The sequence below is a fragment of the Bactrocera neohumeralis genome, chromosome 2 (genome assembly GCF_024586455.1).
Source record: "Bactrocera neohumeralis isolate Rockhampton chromosome 2, APGP_CSIRO_Bneo_wtdbg2-racon-allhic-juicebox.fasta_v2, whole genome shotgun sequence".
In the NCBI taxonomy this organism is placed as follows: domain Eukaryota; kingdom Metazoa; phylum Arthropoda; class Insecta; order Diptera; family Tephritidae; genus Bactrocera; species Bactrocera neohumeralis.
Genome location: NC_065919.1, coordinates 2,483,902 through 2,506,515, shown reverse-complemented (window position 1 = coordinate 2,506,515; position 22,614 = coordinate 2,483,902). Strand labels below are relative to the sequence as shown.

Genomic DNA, 22,614 nt, shown 5'->3' with positions numbered 1-22,614 from the left:
AAAAGGCATCAGATGGAATTCAAAATATTGTTATATTGGAAGAAGGCGTGGTTGTGAACCGATTTCACCTATATTTTGTACATGTCATCAGGGTGTTAAGAAAATATTATATACCGAATTTCATTGAAATCAGATTAAAAAACGCCTGGGTGCAGCTTCCTTCTGCAATTTCTTCCGTAAAATTTTGTGTTTCTGACGTTTTTTGTTAGTCCGTTAACGCACTTTTAGTGATTTTCAATAACATATCCGAATATAAAGAAAACTAAGTTTGAGAAATATGCTATAGTAGTTTGATACGTACAAAAAACTTAGTAGGGAGCGGGGCCACGCCCACTTTTCCAAAAAAAATTGCGTCCAAATATGCCCCTCCCTAATGCGATCCTTTGTGCCAAATAATTTTAATATCTTTATTTAAGGCTTAGTTATGACACTTTATAGGTTTTCGGTTTCCGCCATTTTGTGGGCGTGGCAGTGAGCCGATTTTGCCCATCTTCGAACTTAACCTTCTTACCCAAGAAATACGTGTACCAAGTTTCATCAAGAAATACGTGTACCAAGTTCCACCCTGATCACTTTGATATATATAACCCTATATCTGACTCTTTTAGTTTTAGGACTTACAAACAACCGATGAACAAAAGACACAGTATAAAAATATGCAGTTTGAAAAAACAGATTTTCTAAATAAAATTAAGAGGAATAAACTCACTCAAGCTTCAGAATGGAAAGACTTTGTGTCAGATGGGCGATTTTCTAAAAGATTAGACACAGTCATGGTTGAGATTTGCAGCCGGAAAGAAGCCTCTGCAACTCTATCATACTTTACATAAATTTATGGAACAACTGTTCATGTAAAACCAAGTCTTAAATATGTGACTTCTAAAACCCACTATTTGGTCGTAGCAAAATGAATAGAAACCAACAAACACCAGTTGCCCTGTATTTTTGTATTTTCAGGAATACTGCTGCTACTAAAAACTTATTTAAGTTGTTTAAGCTTTCCCACAGGATTAAAACGACGTGCATGCACATTTGTATGCATATATACCAGAAAGAATGTATATTTATATGCATATTCGTATGCACAAAATTCATATTGCTCAAATTCCTGATTACATGTCGGTGCCAAATTGTGCGAAATTCTCCAACTTTTATTAACTTTTCAGTTACTTTTGTTGTAATTCCATATTTATGTTTGCTATTTCATATGGGAAAACAACTTTTCAATTTAATGGCACTGCAATCGATTGTCGATTTCGGCAATTATTGTGCCAACAGTTGGCAGGAATTTTGCTGAAGCAAAGCTGCCGAAATTAAATTATTCCCCAATTATGAGAAAGTAAAAATTCACTTTTGAACAGATCAAAGTATGTTACGGTCTTATTCAATCGGCGAAAGTTCGCATTGTATAAGCAAAATGCAACTTCGTACTTTAAATTTCAACATGAAAGTAATGAGAATGACTGCAAAAGTAAATTAAATTTCGCCGCTGGAATAAACCGAAAGCGCTCACGGGCCAAGCGCCAAGCGACGCTAAGCAAAAAGTAATTAAAAAGTGTGATTTAAGCGTTTGCAAAAGTCAAATAAGCCGAGCATTAATTACACTTGTTGACCATTTTATTTCAAGCGTATTTGCCCAACATAAAAAATGGGTGGGACCAAATCAAAGTAAAATGCCACAAAAATTCAAGCAAATGAGAAATTAAATAAGCGTTTATTTTATCACGCCAATGCTAGATATTTGAGTCAGCATGTGGCGCATATCATCAGCCCGCGCAAATACTTAGCTTATCTCTAATATAAATATATCTGTGTATCAGGCAGTTCAACCCCTAAAGACGGCGCTGGCATTGGCGAACTTATATTCTCCGCGACATCGTAGACAAGCGGAGCGCACTTCCCTCTGGTGTAATTCAACACTTTCGTGAGTTGAGTGGTGGACCGCAAACGGCCGAAAGCTCCAATATGAAAACCAAAATCTCCAACATCTCATTCCCAACGGCAACTGCATGGCAAACAAAATCTTTCGCCACCAGGGAGCTTATTAAATTATAATGAAGAACGAACGCGTTGAAACGCTGTAAATGCGCGGCCAGCCGCCGCTGTCTGATGGACGAATAACACCATTTTTGGTGCCACTTATTTCCAGACTAAATATTGATGCCAGAAAAAGCTAAAAATTCCTGCATTTTTCAAATAAAAAACATACTTTGTGGTTTCAATGAAAGTAATAAAACCAATTTTATAACGAAAAATATTTTTGAAAAATTAAAAATACAATTAATCAATACAAAATAAAAAACTCTCCGATAATCGCTTTATCATAAATTGTGCTATGCAAATATGGGTGAAATTCTGGAATATTGATTAAAATCAATTCCAAATGGCAGCGACTCCAGCTACTAGCTTTAACCGTTTTTCACACACTGGAAACTGGCGTGAAATGTGGTGAGCGTTAGGAAATTGGCACGCTGAATAGTAAAAGCTGGCACTTTGGAAAATAGAAAATTTCGGCAACAGCAATCACGAAGAAAATATGGCAATACCAAAGGGAAAGCGCGGAAGTTGGAAGCAAAGGCGTCTGTTAACCTTTTGGGTTATGCTTTAGACTGCACTTTGGCTTCGCTACTCTTTACAGAACCCTGTTCTTCGCCATAATATTTGTGCTGCAACTGAAATCTTTTCGATAAACTCGTATATACATATGTATGTGTGTGCGTGTAAAAGTGGTAAAAACAGTTGCGGTATACGTGTCAAATGCATCGATGAGCAGTAAAGTAAACGATTTATAACAAAACAGTTCAAAAATATTATGCACGCTTTCAGTAATTCTTTAGCATTTATTTTGTGTTCACATGGGCTTGGGTGGCATCTCACCACACACTGTGCACCCTGTGGTTAACTCAGGCGTGCAATTTGGCAACGTTTCAGCGTTTTGATGCATTTTTTTTGAATATCCCGTTCTATATTATATAGGAGCATTTAATGGCAAATTAAATAATGATATTGCGGTCCTGGGTCGGTCAGGGCCGACAATACGAAAATTTGCCAGTTTCCTCTATCCTTTGTGAGTTCGCGCCAGTTGTGTATCCCAATTAAAGACAAATCGCTATACATTTGGTCTTTCCATTGGAGTCGTGGGCGCCCTTGCTTCCCTTGTCCATCCACGGGTCTCGAGTCGAAGAAGTTTTGAGAATGACATAGTCTAAGCAACGCATTTTTCAAATTTTTATCTGCTTAACTAGTTCGCAGTCTAGTTCATACAGTTCGTGGTTTCATCTACCTCGATACTCATTCCTCACGCGGACGGCTCCTAAGATCTTGCCAAGAACAGTTCTCCGGAATGCTCTTAGTAGTTTCTTGTCAAGGGTCGCCACCGTCCATATTTCTGTGCCGTATAATGAAACAAGAATAATGAGAGATCTTTAGAGCATAATTTTTGTTCGAGTTTTGTTTTCTCCGAAAGTACCACCAGTTGGCAAGAGTTATTCTGCACTTGATCACCAGGCTTAGGTTATTGGTGGAATTTATGCTTACAGGGTCCGTCACTCGAAGTGTAACCAACTTCAGACCGTTCGCGCAGCTGTCGCTCTGGAATCAGCTGTTACAAAAGCGTTTTGCCAAAAGTGAACGCAAAAAAAGTGAAGAGCTGGAAAATCACAGCCAGCAATTGTTCGTGAGCTCAAACACCTTAATGTGAATAGAGTTTTTGTTTATCGCACCTTCACTCGTTACAATGATACTGGTGGCATCGCAAAACGGCATGGAGGTGTTCATCAAAAGACTGCAACGTCACGTGAGATGGTTCGGAAAGTGAAGAAGCGACTTGAGCGAAATCCACGACGAAGAGCCAATCAAATGGCTAAGAAACTGAAAATATCCGACCGCAGCATCCGACGCATATTGAAAAATGAGCTCACAGTCAAGCCTTGCAAGTTCCAAAAGGCTCATGATCTCACACCGAAACAGCAACAAGTACGATTTGAGAGAGCGAAGCAGTTGCTTAGCTTGGCCGAAAGCGATCAAATTCCGAACATTGTGTTTTCTGAAAAAAAAAATTTTCCAATTGAGCAACTCATAAACTCTCAAAACGATAGGGTGTACTTGATCGACCGTTCACACGAGAATCCAAGTCATCGGTTGGCCACCAGGAGGCAGCACCCGCCACAAATATTGGTTTGGGCCGCTGTCACCGCAGATGGGCGCTCTCCAATTGCTTTCACCGAGCCTGGCGTCAAAGTAAATGCGACATATTATCGGAAAAGTGTTCTTGAGGCTGCTTTGAAGACGTGGGCAAACAAACATTTCGGTCGCAAACCATGGACGTGTCAAGAAGACTCAGCACCGTCTCACAAAGCGCGTGTGAACCAAGAATGGCTGAAAAACAACGTTCCGAACTTCATTACGACCAAACAATGGCTCTCGAATTCACCAAATGCGAATCCAATGGATTATTCTCTCTGGGTTATTTTGGAGAGCAAGGTCCGAGGTAAAAAATACACCAGTCTTGAGATGCTGAAGAAAGCCATTGTCCGTGAGTGGGCCAAAATACCGGCAAAGTCACATTCGGGCAGCTTTCGATTCGTTTTTTGACCGTCTCAAGGCCATAGTTAAAACAAAGGTGGTCATATCGAGCAAAAGCAAAAATTGGTCCTGAATTTATGATTATTTCACACATTTTGTACTTTGAAATAAATAAAAATAGTTGTAAAATAGCTTTTTTAATAGGCTTCAAGTGCCGGACCCTGTATAACTTCTGTTGAGATGAGATTTTAACACCTTTACGCCGCAAATAACAGTACGAGTAATTCGCAACGAAGAAGCTGACAATTTTCAAATACCACAAAATTGATAAAAAAATTAGCGGGTAGAAAGACGAAAGCTCTCTCAGCGTTGCATCACTGCGAAATTGCATTAAAACTATTTGTTCTCTCGCTCCTTCAATTAAAAAGCAAACTTGTTACGGTTAATAAAAAATAACAAGAAAAAACGTTAACTTCGGCTGCAACGTAGCTAATATACCCTTCACAGGTGCATTTCTTTTAGTAACTATGTGTTCAGTTTGTATGGAAGCTATACGCTATAGTAATCCGATCTGACCAATTTTTTCGGAGATTATATTATTGCATTAAGCAGTAATCCATGCCAAATTTCGTGAAGATACCATGTCAAATTCGGAAGTTTTCCCTACAAGCCCTTGATTCCGATCGTTCGATTTTTTGGCAGCTATATGATTTAGTTAGCTGATCTGAACAATTTCTTCCGATATTACATTACTTCTATGAACCATAAATCATACCAAATTTCGTGAAGATATATCGTCAAATGATTTAACGGAAGTTTCAAGTCTAAAGTCTACAGAAATAAGCTTCCCATGCAAGCATTCGATTTCCGAAGAAATTCGGGCTATTGCGATCATTCAGACTTTGAATATCGCAGCCGCGGCATTTAAATGAAATTATCTTCAAAAAGTAAATGTCATATGTTATAGTAGTCCGATATCGGCAGTTCCGACAAATGAGCAGCTTCTTGACAAGAAAATGACGTTGGCAAAATTTCAAAATGATATCTTAAAAACTGAGGGACTAGTTCGTATATATACAGGCAGACAGACGGACAAACGGACAGACAGACAGATAGACGGACATGGCTAAATCGACTCAGCTCAACATACTGATCATTTATATATATACTTTATAGGGTCTTCGACGCTTTCTTCTGGGTGTTACAAACTTCATGACAAACTTAATATACCCTGTTCAGGGTATCATAATTAATAACGCATATATTAATAAACCTGTTGTGTCGATCAATACTTGTTTCAATTTTTCATTGAAACGTTTTTAAATTGCTTTACAATTGAAAGTCTTACTTTCGTATATAAATAGTTTTCTTTTTCTTCTTTATTGGCGTAGACACCGCTTAAGCGATTATAGCCGAGTTAACAACAGCGCGCCAGTCGTTTCTTCTTTTCGCTACGTGGCGCCAATTGGATATTCCAAGCGAAGCCAGGTCCTTCTCCACTTGGTCCTTCCAACGGAGTGGAGGTCTTCCTCTTCCTCTGCTTCCCCCGGCGGGTACTGCGTCGAATACTTTCAGAGCTGGAGTGTTTCCATCCATCCGGATAACATGACCTAGCCAGCGTAACCGCTGTCTTTTAATTCGCTGAACTATGTCTAAGAGAAAAAAAAATAATCGGGCGTTGGTGATCTCCTAAAGCTAGCGTACTGTCGACATAGACCCGCTCGAAAAGTTGCTTTATAATTTTACTATAATTGCAATTGCTGTTAACTGTCGATACTTCCCAGACAAAAAGTTGATTGTTCTGAGAGCGGCAATACAGCTTTTCTTACCCAGCATTTTGATTATACCTAGTAATATCTCTTGAACCTTTCTAAAAAACCGGCTATATAAATATGCAATTGTTGATTTAAAAAAGCCTTAAAGTATAAGTTAATATTAGTCGCAGCAAAATATACAGACTTTGAATAAAAGCTTCACTGCAAACTTAATTAATTTAACTTTTAGTGTCATATACTTATTTGCATTATGTATATTTGAGTAAGATAGACAATAGCGAATTCATGTATAGGGTATAAAATAAACAAGCTGAAAGAAGAATTCAGTGAGTTAAAATGCACACATTAATATGCACACGCACACATCTAAGTTCATAGAGCAATTACACTTGATAAACAAAGCTACTGCCCGTTAATCCAAGTGCCCATAAACACATATGTACATACATATGTATATAATACAATAATTTGCACAAATATACTTATGTACATATGTATTTATATGCCGATAAGAACGCAGCTAAGCGACAACTTTCATATACTAGAATACTAAGACAGTTCGCGCTCGACGTTTCACTAATGATGAACAATTTTTCTCTATAATACTTTGCGTCGAACTAAATATAAAGTAAAGTTCGATTTTCTTCCATTTGACACGTGCGTTTTGATAACTGATCTATATTTATCTGTACCGTGAAAATGGTCGATATCAACGTGCCTCTTATCAATTTGTTGCAGATGGCCGTGAAGTATGTGATAAGTAAATATTATTCTAAACAAACTTGTATAATTTATGATTCAGTAAAGAGCCAAAAGAGAATTCTAGAATAACTTACAAAATCAAATATATTATAAAGTGACAAATAAAGCACAAAAATGTAAAAAGAATTTTTTGAAATACATAGCAACTTGTTGCTGAAATATATAAACAGAATACAAAATTTCCAAAGAATTGCAAAACTATTTGTTCTACTCAATTAACGTACTTGAAAACATTCTCCCATTTCTGTAGCATTTCCTACAGCAGTTAGGAGAACGACTTAGTTCAACATATTAAGCTCGTGTAAAGAAACAAACTGCTCATAAAAATGTATAATCTGTAGCGCGTAATCAAAATATAAATATTGACGTAAATTACAATGTCCAATCGATTTCACTTTCAACGAAAACAACTTGTTGCTTTCGCTTTCTGGAAAACATACATATACCGTACTGAAAGCTGGTAGTTTATAACTGTAATTCCGAAATTATTCAACAATTTCAGTGGCGAAATGAAAATGCAACTGGTATAAATCAAATGGAATGACGCAATTTAGTAAAGATACACATACTTTCCGTTGTGCAGGAGAACTTAGTTGTTGCTTCCACATAATAGGGTTCAGTCAAAAGTCCCCTGACACATATGTATATGCGTTACTAGACTTAATTCCATATGACTTTTAGTTAGCCTCAAACTTCAAAAGGCGCGTGCATAAAATTTGATAGCTGTCGGATCATTAATTTGTGAATTATAGTTTATAATATATTGATTGAAGCAATTTTTGTAACACAACAATCGGCTGGCAGCGCCTATTACCATACATAGCGTTATTGATCTTGAACCTTACTACAGAAATGGTATCGAAAAGATGGAGGGTCGCAACAATCCGTATTTTACCGCTAAAGGGAACTATTGTTTGTTGAATTAAACATTTTTTTTACTATCGCAGACCTTTTTTTACCAGAAATTTCAGAGCAAACTAAGAAATGATGAAACGAGAAAAACTGTAGTTAGCAAATGCTGAGATTAACAACGTATTGATAGATTAATAAAATTGTTTACTACCCCGAAGAGACTTACATGTACTGAGTATTAAGTACTAAGTGAGCTTCGAAGTAACTTAGAGCCGTGCAATTTCGTTATTCTGTCCCTCTTCGCAGCATTTTTGAAAACAATGTTTCATTCCAAAAGTATTTGAGAGGATTATACAAGTAGTTAGTCTTTATTCAATTTGTGCAGCAAATCTAAGCTAACTATCAAAAGCAGGACAATTTTTTTGCTTTAAAAGTACGAACGAAGCTTTTCTTATACATTGTGATGAAAAAGTACCCAGAAATTGTAAATAAAACACAATATGTTTAATTATTCATCAATATTGATTTGGTCGCCTTCAAAGTAATCTCCATCATATGTAATATACTCATCCCAAATCATCATCAGCAAATTTTGTTTTGTCTCTACGATCGCCTGAAAACGGGTTCCCTGGAGCGGGAATTTCAGTTTCGTGAACAAGAAAAAATCACAAGAAGCCAAATATGGTGAATACGGTGGTTGATCGATGGTATTCATTGGATTCTGGCTCTATACGATGGTGCATTATAATCGTGTAAATTCCATGAATTGTTCTTATACAATTCCCGCCGTTCTCGACGGATGTTCTCAGGCAAACGCCTCAGTACGGCCAAATAGAACTTCTTAAAAACGATCAACGTCTTTCCCATCGGAACAAATTCATGATGCACCAAACCTCTAATATGGAAAAAAACGATGAGCATCACCTGGATTTTTGAGCGGCTTTGGCGAGTTTTTCTTTTGGTTTCGCCTCGTTTTTTTACCTTCCATTTCAACGATTCTTGACTTGCTTGCACGTCAAACTCATAAATCCATGTCTAATCGGCAGTTATAAAGCTTTCCATGAATGTTGAAAGAGACTCGTTTACGATGAAAAAAATTCAGCCTTATCGGGACAAGTCGAACAAGAACGCGTTTCCAAAATCATTCGAGCGGACTCGCGCGAGATGTCGAGCTCTCTTGCCATCTCTTTAACACTTATCTCACGGTGTTCGAGCACCATATCCTTCACTTTTTTTTAATTTTATCAATTGAAAGAGGCCTCGCTCGATCGTCTTTGAAGACTTTGTATCACTCTCATTGAATTACCGTAAGCTTTTTCTAACATTTGAAACGATTCCGCACACGAAATTTAGTTATAAATACAAAATTTGAAACAAATTCTTTGTTTGATATTTTTATCCATTGTAAAAATTGTAAATAAACTGGTTGACATATCGCTCTAATAGGTGGTAGCTAAGGACAGTCCTACCAACTTAGCAAAATACATTTTTTTTTTGAAATATCATTTATCTGGGGAACTTAATGACAATTTACGGGTGCCCTTTTGTCGCAATGTACCTATTCTGTTCTTCTTTTGGTAAACAACAACAAGTCAAATTTGAAATATTTCCTCAAATTAAATATGATCAAAATAAAACTTAACTAAGTTTCATAATATTTATTGATAATAAATTTCCCAGACTGATGGCCCATCGCATACAACAATATCAGGCAACAACCAGTGAAACGACTATCATACCCACTAAGTACGGACAAGTTAAAGGTGTTAAACGTAAAACCGTCTACAACCACCACTTTTATGCCTTCGAAGGCATACCATACGCTACACCGCCACTTGGTGAATTGCGCTTTCGGGCGCCGCAACCACCAGAACCTTGGACGGGAGTGCGTAATTGCACCAAGTTGGGGAATGTACCATTGCAAAAACACTTCGTCCTGGGCATCACTCAAGGCTCTGAGGACTGTTTATATTTAAATGTATACGCTAAAGAGGTGAGAGAGCCATCGATCATTATAAAACATTTGAGCATATATATATTTATTAAGTTCGATCAATGTCATTTATATGTATATTGCGCTATTAAATCGTTGCAGCTAAAATCTACTAAGCCACTACCTGTAATGGTTTGGATCTATGGTGGTGGCTTTCGTTTTGGTGAAGCTACACGTGATGTTTATGCACCCGATTATTTCATGGAGAGAGAAATCGTCTTAGTGACTTTTAACTATAGGCTGGGTGCTTTAGGTTAGTATGTATTTGCCTCCCTATCATTTTCAACAAATTTATAAATCAACTTTTTTTAGGTTTCCTCTCGCTACCGGATCCGGATGTACAAGTGCCTGGTAATGCAGGCCTGAAGGATCAATTATTCGTTTTACGTTGGATTCAAGAGAACATCGCCAGCTTCAATGGTGATCCCAACAATGTGACAATATTCGGCGAAAGTGCTGGTGCCGCTGCTACACATCTGCTTATGCTTACGCCGAAAACGCAGGGCCTCTTCCATAAGGCGATATTGCAATCAGGTACAGCACTTTGCCCATGGACTGAACAGGAACCCAAAAATCGCGCCTATTGGCTGGCCGTAGAATTAGGCTACTGTGGTGAAAATATAGATAAAGATGTATTCTCTTATCTCTCAAATGTTAGCGGTTCAAAACTAATACAATTTTATAAAGAGTTCAGGCAGCCACATGAGAATGATGAACGTGCATTTTTCTCTTTCACACCAGTGGTGGAACCGTACGAAAGCGAGAACGGTTTGTTGACAAAACCATTTAAAGATCTACTCATAACATCATGGAGCAATGAAATCCCAATACTGTTGGGTTTCACAGCCGACGAAGGCATGTTGCATTATAATGAGACTGTAAAAAATCCGCATTTAATTAATGAGCTCGGAGATTGTGTGGCAGTTTTGCCGAAAATTGTGAAAAAAGAGTGTGATATGCAGAACTGCAAAGAATTGGGTCTACGCCTGAGGGAAGCGCATTTTGGTAAAGCGGAGCCGCATTGTAGTAAACATCTGTATCAATACTTGGAGGTACTATATGAAACAGCAATTTATTTAACATTTCAATGATATAGTATTATGTTTCTATTGCTTACAGCTCTTGACTTACAGACACTTTCTCGTTGACATACAACGTACTCTCTTAGCACGTGCTGCCTACGCGTCTAATGTGCCCACTTATCTTTATCGTTTTGCATTCGATTCACCGCATTACAATCACTCTCGCACTCTGCACTGCGGACGCTCCGCTCGCGGAGTATGTCATGCCGATGAGCTCTCTTATATGTTCTACAATGCGAGCGCCGACAAATTACCACCCACAAGCGGTGAATTCAAAACAATTCAACGCATGATTGGTATGTGGACGGCATTCGCGGCAACAGGCAATCCGAATTGTACCGAAATCGAACCGATTCAATGGCAACCAGTCGAAGCGAAAGATGTGGAAAATGCGCAGCCGAAATGCCTTAATATAGACGAAGAGCTTGAAATCAAATATTTACCGCACAAACATCTGAAAACCTGGATTAGTCTTTTCACAAACGAGAATTTGTTTTAGTTGTAGATGTTGTATAACATTAAAGATATTAAGCTTTTGATTCTTGAACATTTTAATTTTTTATGAATAGTTATTGTTTCAACGTTAATCGTGTTTTTGTGGTTAAGACCTTTATGGTCTGACAGTTTTTTTTATAGATTCTGTTTACATTTAACATTAGTTGGTTTTGAAATATTATACTTTGAGACATAAAATAAAATGGAATTCCGATACCTGCTTAGGCAGACCTTTACAATATTTAGACAAGGTAACAATAATAATAATAATAACGAAATTCAATGTTTCGAAATAAAGAACACCAATTCATTTCAATCAGCAAATTTTTATAAATCAAAATTCTCAACTGAATGGTTTAGGGAGAAAACTGGAATACAATTTCTTAAACAACAACACATCATATTTTAATTAAAGATATTTAATAACACTAATTTTCTACATCGTTGGAACGTTCTTAAAATAATTGTAATATTTTTATTTGAAACAATACTAAACAAACACTTTTCTACCATAAACTATAAAGCCTTTACCCCAAATGAATCTCAAACTGGCTTTGGTAAAGATATTTGCTATCAAATTTGGTTGTGATATTGGATGTGGCAATGCGGCATTATTTGAGGCAGATCCCGAATAAACATTTCTTTCTCACAACGTGGCAAGGCCAATTGACAAAGCGAAGTTCATTGACCTGCTAAAGATAAATTTTGTGCATCTCGAAGAACAAGTAAGTAAACGCTGAGCACACCTTACAAACCGCTATTGAGAGCACGTTTCAAAGTGAGTGCAACGAAGGAGTAAATAAAAGCAAATATTGAAAAGTGTAACAGGTTAAGTGAACTCTTCAGAGTACCTGTTTGCATGCATTCACCTGACTCTCTCTCTCTCACTCTCTCGCTTATCTTACAAAAATGCAACGAAAGAGTAAACTAAAGAAAAATGCTCATAATCTCAACTCACCTTCCATCGTATGCTATTTTACTCTCTAACACGTGTTCGCTCTCCCGTCATCTTATCTCTCACCTACTGATCGTGCGTTTGTTTACGTTAACAAAGTAGCTATTGCTTTGATGATTTTAAATATCTAAGCATTTAATGTAGAAGTTTGCGGTATAATTTAGAGAAATGAAAATAAAATATTGAAAAATTCTAAAAAAATGTCCTAATGCCTTTTTCAAATATATACATACATACATATATTCAAGAGCACGCAACTCTCCTAACATCAGTGCAACAGTTTCTATAGCTGAAAGAGAGAGCAAAACAAAAATAAAATTCTAATAAACATGCTCAAATATTTCAGCTGTGTGTATGCACATATGCACTTGCTTACCCGACTACACTCAAAATCTAGTAGCAATGGGTGTTTGAATTCTATAGACCGACAGTTGCTACTTGTGCCCCATAGCGTGCGGTTTCACATTAGTCAAGTCAATTGGTCGCCTGCAACAACACTGTAATTAGATAACAATAATAAAAGTGATAAACAAAACAAAAAGTTGTAGAGCGTTTGAATAGTATTATATACTATATATATATATATATACATATGTATATATAAGCGTAGTAGATAATAATTACGTGTAGTACTAAATATACATACATATATCAAAACGTAATCAATTAAAAAAGTTTACTTCGACAAAGGGGAATTTTCGTTTATTCTCGGTGCAGCTATGACGGGCAAGTATGTGAAGTGGCAAAGCGTTTTATTTTTGTTGGAAAAATGTAATATCATAATATTTGTATATACATATGTATGTTTCGTATATCAAATTTAGCTCAGCAAATGCAGAAGTGCTGGCGGAAACAACGCTTGGCACCGTCAAAGGTAAACGCAATACGTCCGTTTACGATGACAACTACTACAGCTTTGAGCGCATACCCTTTGCGCAGCCCCCACTGGGTGCATTACGCTTTAAGGCGCCTCTAGCCGCGACACCGTGGCAAGGTGTGTTGGATTGTACGCAAAAAGCCGAAAAGCCGTTGCAGAAAAATGCTCGCACAAATGAAATCGAAGGCGACGAGGACTGTTTATATCTGAATATATATGCGAAGAAGGTAAGTGGTTGATAAGATTGTTGGTTGGAGTGTTATTGAAGCTTAAGATTGTGCAATTTCAAACTAACAGACTCACTCCACTTAATTTCAAACAAAAAGCAATAATAATAATATAACGATCTTTAAATTATTATATGCGATGATTTTCATCAACAAAACAACATAATAAAAAAGAAGGACATATACAGGCTTTAAATAATGCCCCGTTATATATCTTCTACTTATGGTTTAGGGTTACGAAACGTTGAAGCATTATCCGCAAAACAACGACTATTCCACCAAAATATTTCATATGTCGACTAGCTGTTTCACTATGGTTGTCAAGAGACTGACACAACTGGACTGATATTACTGGATTTGTGTGATAAAGGTCGATTGTGGTGTAGAGTTTGCTTCATGATTTATCATTAAATTCGTAATCGTTGGAGACTATATTTTCAAATGCTTGGATTTACGATATATGCATCAAAATTATTTTCAAATGCTCGGATTTTCTCTTACAAAACTCTTTGCGAAACATTATAGCGATTCTCCTACTTTCTAGTACCGTATTTGCAGTAAGATTGATTATCCGCTTTAAAATACGCTTCAGTCTCTTGGACTACCCTTTCATTCTCGCCTAATTTCTTTCCCGTAACCATTTCTTAAGCTTATGAACTAGTACTTCGAAAATAACTTTTGCAATTTTACAATTTGTATGCTTAGAAAAAGCTCAAGAACAATACTAGCCATCCAAGAGCTTTTCTGAAAACGCAATATTTCTTTATATTTAAACAGCTAAAATCAGAAAATTCGCTGCCTGTCATGGTCTTTCTTTACGGTGGTGGCTTTGAAATAGGCGATCCGACACGTGATCTGCATGGCCCCGATTATTTGATGATGAAGGATGTCATTCTAGTCACAATTGCCTACCGGCTGGGCCCATTAGGTAAGTGGTAATTGAAAAGGCGTGTGCACATATAAAGATACATATGTAATATACTTAATTCAGTGAGCTTTTGTTTGAAATATCTAGTTACAGCGGAAAAAGCAATTGAACATGTCAATTAATTTTATTGCTTCTTCAGTTTTTTCTGATTGTTCGCATAAATGATATCCATACACATTTGAAATTTTGTGATCTCGTCTTCTGTTTTATCAAATAGTTATTTATCCTCCTTAAACCTTATAATGGAGTTTTGAAACACTTTATTGTCATATTTACAGGTTTTCTTAGCTTGCACGATCCCATAGTTGGCACCCCGGGCAATGCGGGTCTGAAAGACCAACTTCTTGGCTTACAGTGGGTTAAAGAAAACATCAAAAATTTTAATGGCGATTCGAATAACATAACTCTTTTCGGTGAGAGCGCCGGCTCTGCGTCCACACACTTTATGATGCTGTCACCGCTGGCGAAAGGACTCTTTCAAAAAGCTATACTTATGTCTGGCACCGTACTCTGCCCATGGGCGCTGTCGCCGCTGAAGGCCTTACCAAAACGTTTAGCACAAGCTAATGGCTACACTGGCGATGACAATGATCACGATGTACTCGAGTACCTGCAACAGTTACCCGCTGCCGATCTGTTACGTCACAACTTGCTTACCAAAGAGGAGAAGTTGGATGATTGCTTTTTCGCATTTGGCCCAGTAATTGAACCGTATTTAACAGAGACATGTATTATACCGAAGCAACCGATTGCTCTGTTTGCCGATGCTTGGGGCAATGATATACCCGTTATAATTAGTGGTACATCTTTTGAGGGTCTTCTCATGTTTGCGCGCGTCCATATGGCACCGTTCCTTTTGCACGAGTTAAACGAAAACCAACAACATATGTTGCCATTGGAGTTGAAACAAAAGCATGACATACAAACGCAAAGAGAATTGGCAGCGAAATTGCGCGAAACACATTTTGCCGAGAGGGAATTGCAGATGGAACATATACTCAACTACTGCGAGGTGACTACTCTGAGTAGCGGTATATAATTACTATTTTAGCTCGAAACTCTCTCCATTTATTTATAGTACGCCTCGTATAAAGTATTCTGGCATCCCATATTGCGCACCGTCAAGGCGCGGTTGCGACATGCACGCGCTCCCACCTACCTTTACCGCTTCGATTTCGACTCTCCCGACTTTAATCACCAGCGCATCCGCTATTGTGGTAAAGAAGTACGCGGCGTTTCACATGTCGATGATCACTCGTACTTGTTCTTTGGCGATTTTGCTTGGAAGCTGGACAAAGACACGGCTGAATTTCGTACAATCCAACGGAAAATAGATATTTGGACTTCGTTTGCCGCAAACTCTGATCCGAATTGTGATAATCTCGGCGGTAACAAATGGATGCCGCTGCAAGCTGATGGCAAGTTGCATTGCCTAAATGTAAGTGAGGATTTAGAAGTGATCGAGTTGCCGGAAATACATAAACTACAAGTGTGGGATAGTCTGTATGAAGTGGCGGAAGAGTAAAGACGGTGCTGACAAAGTATTTTTTAAATTGTACATCAAAAGTATTTAAATTTTAACATGTAGAATTTGCAAATATAAAACACGTAGATATGTAAATGGTTGAGAATATTTTTTCAAGTAAACATAACCGCAAAAAGGTTTGGCTTTAGGTTTGTTTTCAAAGTGTTAAATCACACCTTGATCTCGAGTCACAATTGGTTATACTAAGTTCTCATCACGATACCTTAGCTCTGTCCACTTCAGAAATAGCTTTTGTTGTACCAAAGATAACATTTGTATTACGTCTACAAATTTATGGTGATAAATGTTTTTATTAAATTGAGAAAGCAAGTACTTTAGTCAACAGTTTATTATTATCTTTATAAACCACGTGGAGATCTTATTGTGCTCAAACAAGGGCATGTTATGTAAATAAAATATACTTAAAATGCCATATCACAAAACATATACAAAACTCAAGTACCGTTTCTACGGAATGGCACAGGTGCAGCCGCAGTTTCCGTTATTACACCGTAGAAGACAGTTGCCCAAATTATGGATTCGCAGTAAGTCGCACGACGGCCGGGAGTAAATTCTTACAGATCACATATCGGCAATTAACTAAATTTACTTTTTAGAATTCTGGAGCCAATAGTGTCCACCGCAAGTGGCAAGTTGAGAGGTCAACTCTATTACAGTTTCGATGGCATACCTTATGCGAAGCCACCACTTGGTAAATTACGCTTCAAATCACCACAGCCTGTCGAGCCTTGGCTTGGCGTACGGGACTGTACCATATGTTCGCCCAAATGTATGCAAAGCAATCGTTCCAATGGCGCGATTGAGGGCAATGAGGATTGCTTGTATTTAAATATATTTACGAAGAAGGTGATCTTGGCAATATTTCAAATATAATAAAATAATATTCATTTGAATGTCACTTAAATCTAGCCACGTTCTACAAAGCCCTTACCGGTCTTAGTTTATTTGATTGGTGGAGCTTTCACAACCGGAGATGCCTCACGAAATAGCTGGGGTCCCGATTACTTTATGATGAAAGATGTAATACTTATAAGTATTGGATATCGCTTAGGTGCCTTAGGTAAGTGACGAAATATATGAAAATTCAAAAAAGTCTGGATTAAAGAAAAGCCTTGAAGGAAAAAGTACTTAATAACTAATTCAGAAGAACAGAATAAGATAACGAGTTTTCCACCTCAAACCACTTAGGCTTCCTCAGTTTCCCGGAACCCGAACTTCAAGTGCCCGGTAATGCGGGCCTCAAAGACATCGTCATGGCATTGCAGTGGATAAAGAAAAATTGTCAGTACTTCAACGGCGATCCCGATAATATAACACTGATCGGACATAGCTCGGGCAGCTATGCAGCACAAATGCTCATGTATGTGCCGCAATGTGAAAATCTCTTCCACAAAGTAATACTAATGTCCGGCATGCAAATGCACTTACGCCGCATTCCCCAACTGGAATATCGCTTCGCCAAACACTTGGGATATAAGGGCAAAGAGAATAACCACGATATACTTGCCTATCTCAGCGCATTGCCAGCAGAGCGCCTTTGCAATCTTCAAATTTGGACACCAGAAGAACTGAAGCAATGCCCTCCTTTCGTATTCTCTCCTACGCTCGAAAATGAGTCTGCGCCAGATGCTATACTGACCAAGGACCTACTTGATATGTATGCCAATAAGCAATCTTGGTGTCACAGTATGCCGCTGGTGTTAGGTGGCAACTCATTTGAGGGTCTTTTGCATTACAACTATTTCACCAAGAAACCTGAACTATATGAAACTCTCAGAAAGCATCCTGAGTACTTGCTCCCATATGAAGCCAGAGAGAAATGTGATGGGCACACACAACAACAACTCGCAAAGAAGCTTATACACATGCATTTAGGTGCGAAGGAATTGGATATTGAGCACTCGTTTGATCTTAGGCATCTAAGTAAATTAATTTCTAAATTGGAAATTTCTCATATTATCGCTTTGTAAGGGTTGAAAATGTTTTTTGGGCAAAATTAAGAAATATTTGTTGCAATTTGGCAATCGCACTACTTTAATTTCGCTTCTAATTCTTTGTAAACTCCATCTAATATATAAACAAATTATATTTATTATACCCTTGCAACCAGTTGCTACAGAGTAATATAGTTTTGTTCACATAACGGTTATGCGTATCACTAAAACTATGCGATATAGATATAGGGTTAGATATAGGGTTATGTATATATATAGTAAATGATCAGGATGACGAGCAAAGTTGAAATCCGGCTGAGTAAAAATTGAGATATATTGATGAAACTTGGTATGTAGATTCCTTGGTATAAAAAGTTAAGGTTCGTAGATGGGCATAATCGGATCACTGCCACGCCTACAAATCGCCATTAACCGAAAACATAAACACTTAAGCCACAATAACTAAATTTGCTCAATATTAATTGTACAAGAACTTCTATCTACATTGTGAAAACAGATGAAATCAGAAGATAACCCCACACACTCCACATATAACGGTACTGTCAAAAACTACAAAAGCGCAATTAATCAATAGCTAAATATGCCAGAGGCATTAAATTTCACCACCGAGATTATATGAGAAAGTTTTATGGGAAGTGGTGTGAAAATTTGGACGCTGGGCGTGGCACCGCCCACTTTTTGGTGAAATCCCATATCTCGGGACCCGACCAAACGATTTCGACAAAATTTAGGACATGGCATTCTCTTTACATTTTGATACCACAGTGTGAACCGAATATTTAGACCCCAGTACCTATAGTTGACTTTTGACCGAAAATTTCGGTCAATCCATGATTTATATCACTGAAATTAAGGGATAATCCTTCCTTTATAATGGTATGTCTGGATGTCAAAAATTGGTTGAATCGGACCCATACTTCGCTTAGCCACCATATACCTAATAAAAAAAATTTTCTAACTTCCGGGTGGCTTTTTACTGCATATATCGACCAATATGTGAGTTAGCGCAATGAAAATAAAAGAGCGTGATTTATTCATAACAGTACTATATATCTTTGAAAACAGATCAATTTGAGCGAAAACTTGGCCTAGCCCCTTGTAACTAATATCTGGATTTTCGAAATTCCAGCTGACTTTTCTCTATATGATTGGTTTCACGCCTTAAAGTATTTCTCTTCCCCTTCTTTACTTGTTTAATATATATTTTTATATTTTCCGTTATAGTTATCGTCTTATGATTTGATGTACCATCCAATGCATCGCTATCTCAAAACACGAATACCTAATGCTAAAGCACCTACCTATCTTTATCGCTTCGACTTTGACTCACCTCACTTCAACTTGTATCGGATAAAGCATTGCGGTCGTGAGGTGCGTGGCGTATGCCATGTAGATGAGCTTTCCTATATTTTCTTTATGCCAGACTCATTCAAGCTGCAGCGTGATACGAAGGAGTTTATGATGATTGAATGCATGATAGATTGGATAACAGCCTTTGCTCTCTATTCGGATCCGAATTGTGAAAAGCTAAGCAGTTTAGTTTGGGAACCACTGACAGCAGATACTCGTTATTGTCTTAATATTAGCGATAAAATGAGCTTTATCAAATGGCCAGAGGAAGATAAGTGCGTTTTAAGGGATCAATATTATAAAGAGGCGGGTATAAAAATTTTTTAGTTGACACCAAGTTTTACTGTGTGTGCACATGTTTGGCAGCAATTTATTAGTTTTTTGTTTTTTTTACATAAACAAATATTTTAAGAAACTTTTGGTTATTATGAACCTGACATGTTAAAAATTTGTTCTAATTAGACTTTGAAATATAAATGTTTGAAAATATAATAAATAAATATTTGTTTTTATCCATTTAATATTAATTAATAATTGTAAGTTGAGTACTAAGTTACAGCAAGTGCTATGAGGTTTCGGTTTATAGCTAGTAACAAACGTGGAGACCAATATTTGATGTTTGATTTGGGAAAGAGCTAGCAAAAGCATAGACAACGAAAAATTTGATCTTTCCATCTTTCATAGAGATGACTATTTCCGGGTGAGCCACAATCGACTGAATTTATTAAGGTCAATGTAACTCTATACCTAGTTGACATCTTGACGGAGCTATATGGTAAATACGTGGCGTGTACAATAGTTGGGGTTCGAGTTTCAATAACGTTACCCAAATAAACACTGTCCTGATAACGGATTTTATTGCGAGAAAAAGTATTACACGCTCCCCGTCTTAACCGCATCGCTTAGCTCATAATATATATAGCACAATTCAGATAACCACTGACTTAATTTGTGGATAAGTAATAAAAAAGCTCTGATAAGCATCTTGTCACGGCCCCTTTAACCTTGTAAGTTGGTAGACAGAGTAAACCATTTAAATTATCTGAAATGTATTTGGCAACTTGCATAAGTTAATCGTAATTTGCCTCCTGCAGCGACCAGTTGAAAATACACAGCATGGCTGCACAGTAAGTTGTCTCTTTGCTCTCATCAAAGTTACTATAGTAACATATTTAATCTATCGACAGTTTTGACGAAAATACCAAACAACCGATAATTTCCACAACACATGGACAAGTGCGTGGGCAATTGCGTGATACCGTTTATGGCGATCAGTATTATTGCTTCGATGGTATACCCTACGCCAAGCCGCCGTTGGGAGAACTCCGTTTCAAGTCACCACAGTCAGTTGATCATTGGGAGGGTGTGCGCGATTGCACTGAAATCGCACCTAAATGCATACAATATAATCGTTATACCGATACCATTGAGGGTTCCGAAGATTGTCTATATCTGAATATTTATGCCAAAAAGGTAAGCAGAAGATCGGAATGTACGAGGCGTAGAGCACGTTGATGATCTTTCCTATATGTATATTCTACGTGCCAGAAGTATAAGTTTGTAATATGCAATTGTGTTTATTCACATTTGCAAAATTTTAGCTTAAGTCGGAAAAACCACTGCCTGTTATGGTTTATATACATGGTGGTGGTTTCACAACTGGCAGTGCGTCTCGTCTTAACTGGGGACCAGACTACTTCATGATGAGAGATGTGATATTCGTAACAATTGGACATCGTGTGGGAGCGCTGGGTATGTTGAGCAAAATTTTTGAATACCAACGAACAAATTCCCGAATGTCTAAGAATTTACTTTTTCAGTTCATATATCAGTTTGTGTATAAAAACTATGTTCGCTTTTACTTTTGCTCAGGTTTCCTCAGTTTCCCAGAACTTGAACTGCAGGTTTCCGGAAATGCCGGACTCAAAGATATTGTAGCAGCATTAAAATGGCTTAAAATAAATTATCACAATTTCAATGGCGATCCAGACAATATTACGCTCTTTGGACACAGCGCGGGTGGTGCCGCCACTCATATACTTATGATGGCACCGCAATGCGAGGGGCTATTTCACAAAGCCATACTCATGTCCGGCACAGTTATACACATTCGCGAAATACCCAATTTACAGCTCCGTTTCGCCAAACATGTTGGTTATGAAGGTTCCGAAGACAACGAAAGCATATTAAAGTATCTGCATGGACTTGAAGCGAAGAAATTAACCAACGTTGATTTCCTAACTAAAGAAGAAAAAGATCGAAATTTAACCTATCTATTCTTTCCGACAATAGAAAATGGCAACGCAGTGGATGCAATAATTACTAAAGATCCATTCGAGGCGTTTGCTGAAATAACGGCTTGGTCCCATAGAATGCCGCTAATGTTGGGTGGCACCTCTTTGGAATCACTCTTGAGTTACAAGTTCTACACAACTACTCCGGAGCTCTACGATATGCTTAATTTGCATCCAGAATACGTGCTCTCCAGCGAAATAATTCGAAAATGCGATTTGCTAACGCAAAAAGCGCTAGCAAAGAAGTTAATCAAATTGCATATAGGCAATGAAGTAATGAATAAAGAGAATGCGCTAAGCCTGATAAAAGTAAGTACCAACATATTTGCGCATTGTTCGAGATAAGTCCATTTATCAATATATTTCATCACGCAGTTAGCATCGTATGGCTCTTATTACCATCCCATGCACCGCTATATGTGTGCCCGTCTTCAGCGTGCGATAGCACCAACGTATCTCTATCGCTTCGACTTTGACTCGCCGGATTTCAATTTGTATCGCATTAAAAAGTGTGGTCGAAATGTGCGAGGCGTAGCGCACGTCGATGATCTCTCCTATATATTTTACATGCCAGAATCGTTTAAGTTGGCACGTGACTCTGCTGAATTCCGTACCATAGAATATATGTTGGATTTATTTACAACATTCGCCGGCACTTCCGACCCTAATGTAGGCTCCATTAAGCCAACTGTTTGGGAACCGCTGTCGGCATTTGGCGAACACAAATGTTTGAATATCTCCAACGAAATTAGTTTTGTGGATTGGCCCGAATCGGAAATATGTAAGATTTATGATGTATACTACAAAGAGGCGGGTGTGAAGCTATTTTGAATGTTAACGTCGGGTCCAAAAGAGATCAAGTAGATACTATTTAATTAGCTATTATTACAATAAAGAAAATTATATAACTGTAATAAAATCTGAAAATTATTATATATAATTAAAGTTAAGCGAATGTTGTTTTCTTCCGTAATGACATTTTTGATAATTTTTGTGGCT

General features: G+C 37.6%; 3 protein-coding genes across 4 annotated transcripts; all 3 read left to right on the top strand.

Annotated features, from left to right (window-relative positions):
• Window positions 1-6,865: 6,865 nt before the first annotated feature.
• LOC126766143 (esterase B1-like) lies at window positions 6,866-11,799 on the top strand. Of its 2 annotated transcripts, none has more exons than XM_050484010.1 (5): window positions 6,866-7,048; window positions 9,594-9,906; window positions 10,009-10,159; window positions 10,219-10,958; window positions 11,026-11,799. In XM_050484010.1, the coding sequence occupies exons 1-5, from the start codon at window positions 6,999-7,001 to the stop codon at window positions 11,485-11,487; spliced, it is 1,716 nt and encodes a 571-aa protein (XP_050339967.1). In that variant the 5' UTR covers window positions 6,866-6,998; the 3' UTR covers window positions 11,488-11,799. The 2 variants fall into 2 exon arrangements, with proteins under 2 accessions (XP_050339967.1, XP_050339972.1); XM_050484015.1 differs by having other exon boundaries at window positions 6,866-7,059.
• Window positions 11,800-12,856: 1,057 nt separating this feature from the next.
• On the top strand, window positions 12,857-22,565 carry LOC126750802 (uncharacterized). The gene is made up of 15 exons (XM_050460531.1): window positions 12,857-13,168; window positions 13,263-13,542; window positions 14,320-14,470; window positions 14,749-15,482; window positions 15,549-15,992; window positions 16,456-16,562; window positions 16,613-16,862; window positions 16,926-17,076; window positions 17,205-17,939; window positions 19,395-19,596; window positions 20,416-20,448; window positions 20,509-20,794; window positions 20,923-21,073; window positions 21,194-21,924; window positions 21,991-22,565. The coding sequence occupies exons 1-15, from the start codon at window positions 13,158-13,160 to the stop codon at window positions 22,444-22,446; spliced, it is 4,722 nt and encodes a 1,573-aa protein (XP_050316488.1). The 5' UTR covers window positions 12,857-13,157; the 3' UTR covers window positions 22,447-22,565.
• On the top strand, window positions 16,003-19,821 carry LOC126766218 (esterase B1). The gene is made up of 5 exons (XM_050484114.1): window positions 16,003-16,540; window positions 16,613-16,862; window positions 16,926-17,076; window positions 17,205-17,933; window positions 19,194-19,821. The coding sequence occupies exons 1-5, from the start codon at window positions 16,530-16,532 to the stop codon at window positions 19,646-19,648; spliced, it is 1,596 nt and encodes a 531-aa protein (XP_050340071.1). The 5' UTR covers window positions 16,003-16,529; the 3' UTR covers window positions 19,649-19,821.
• Window positions 22,566-22,614: the final 49 nt, after the last annotated feature.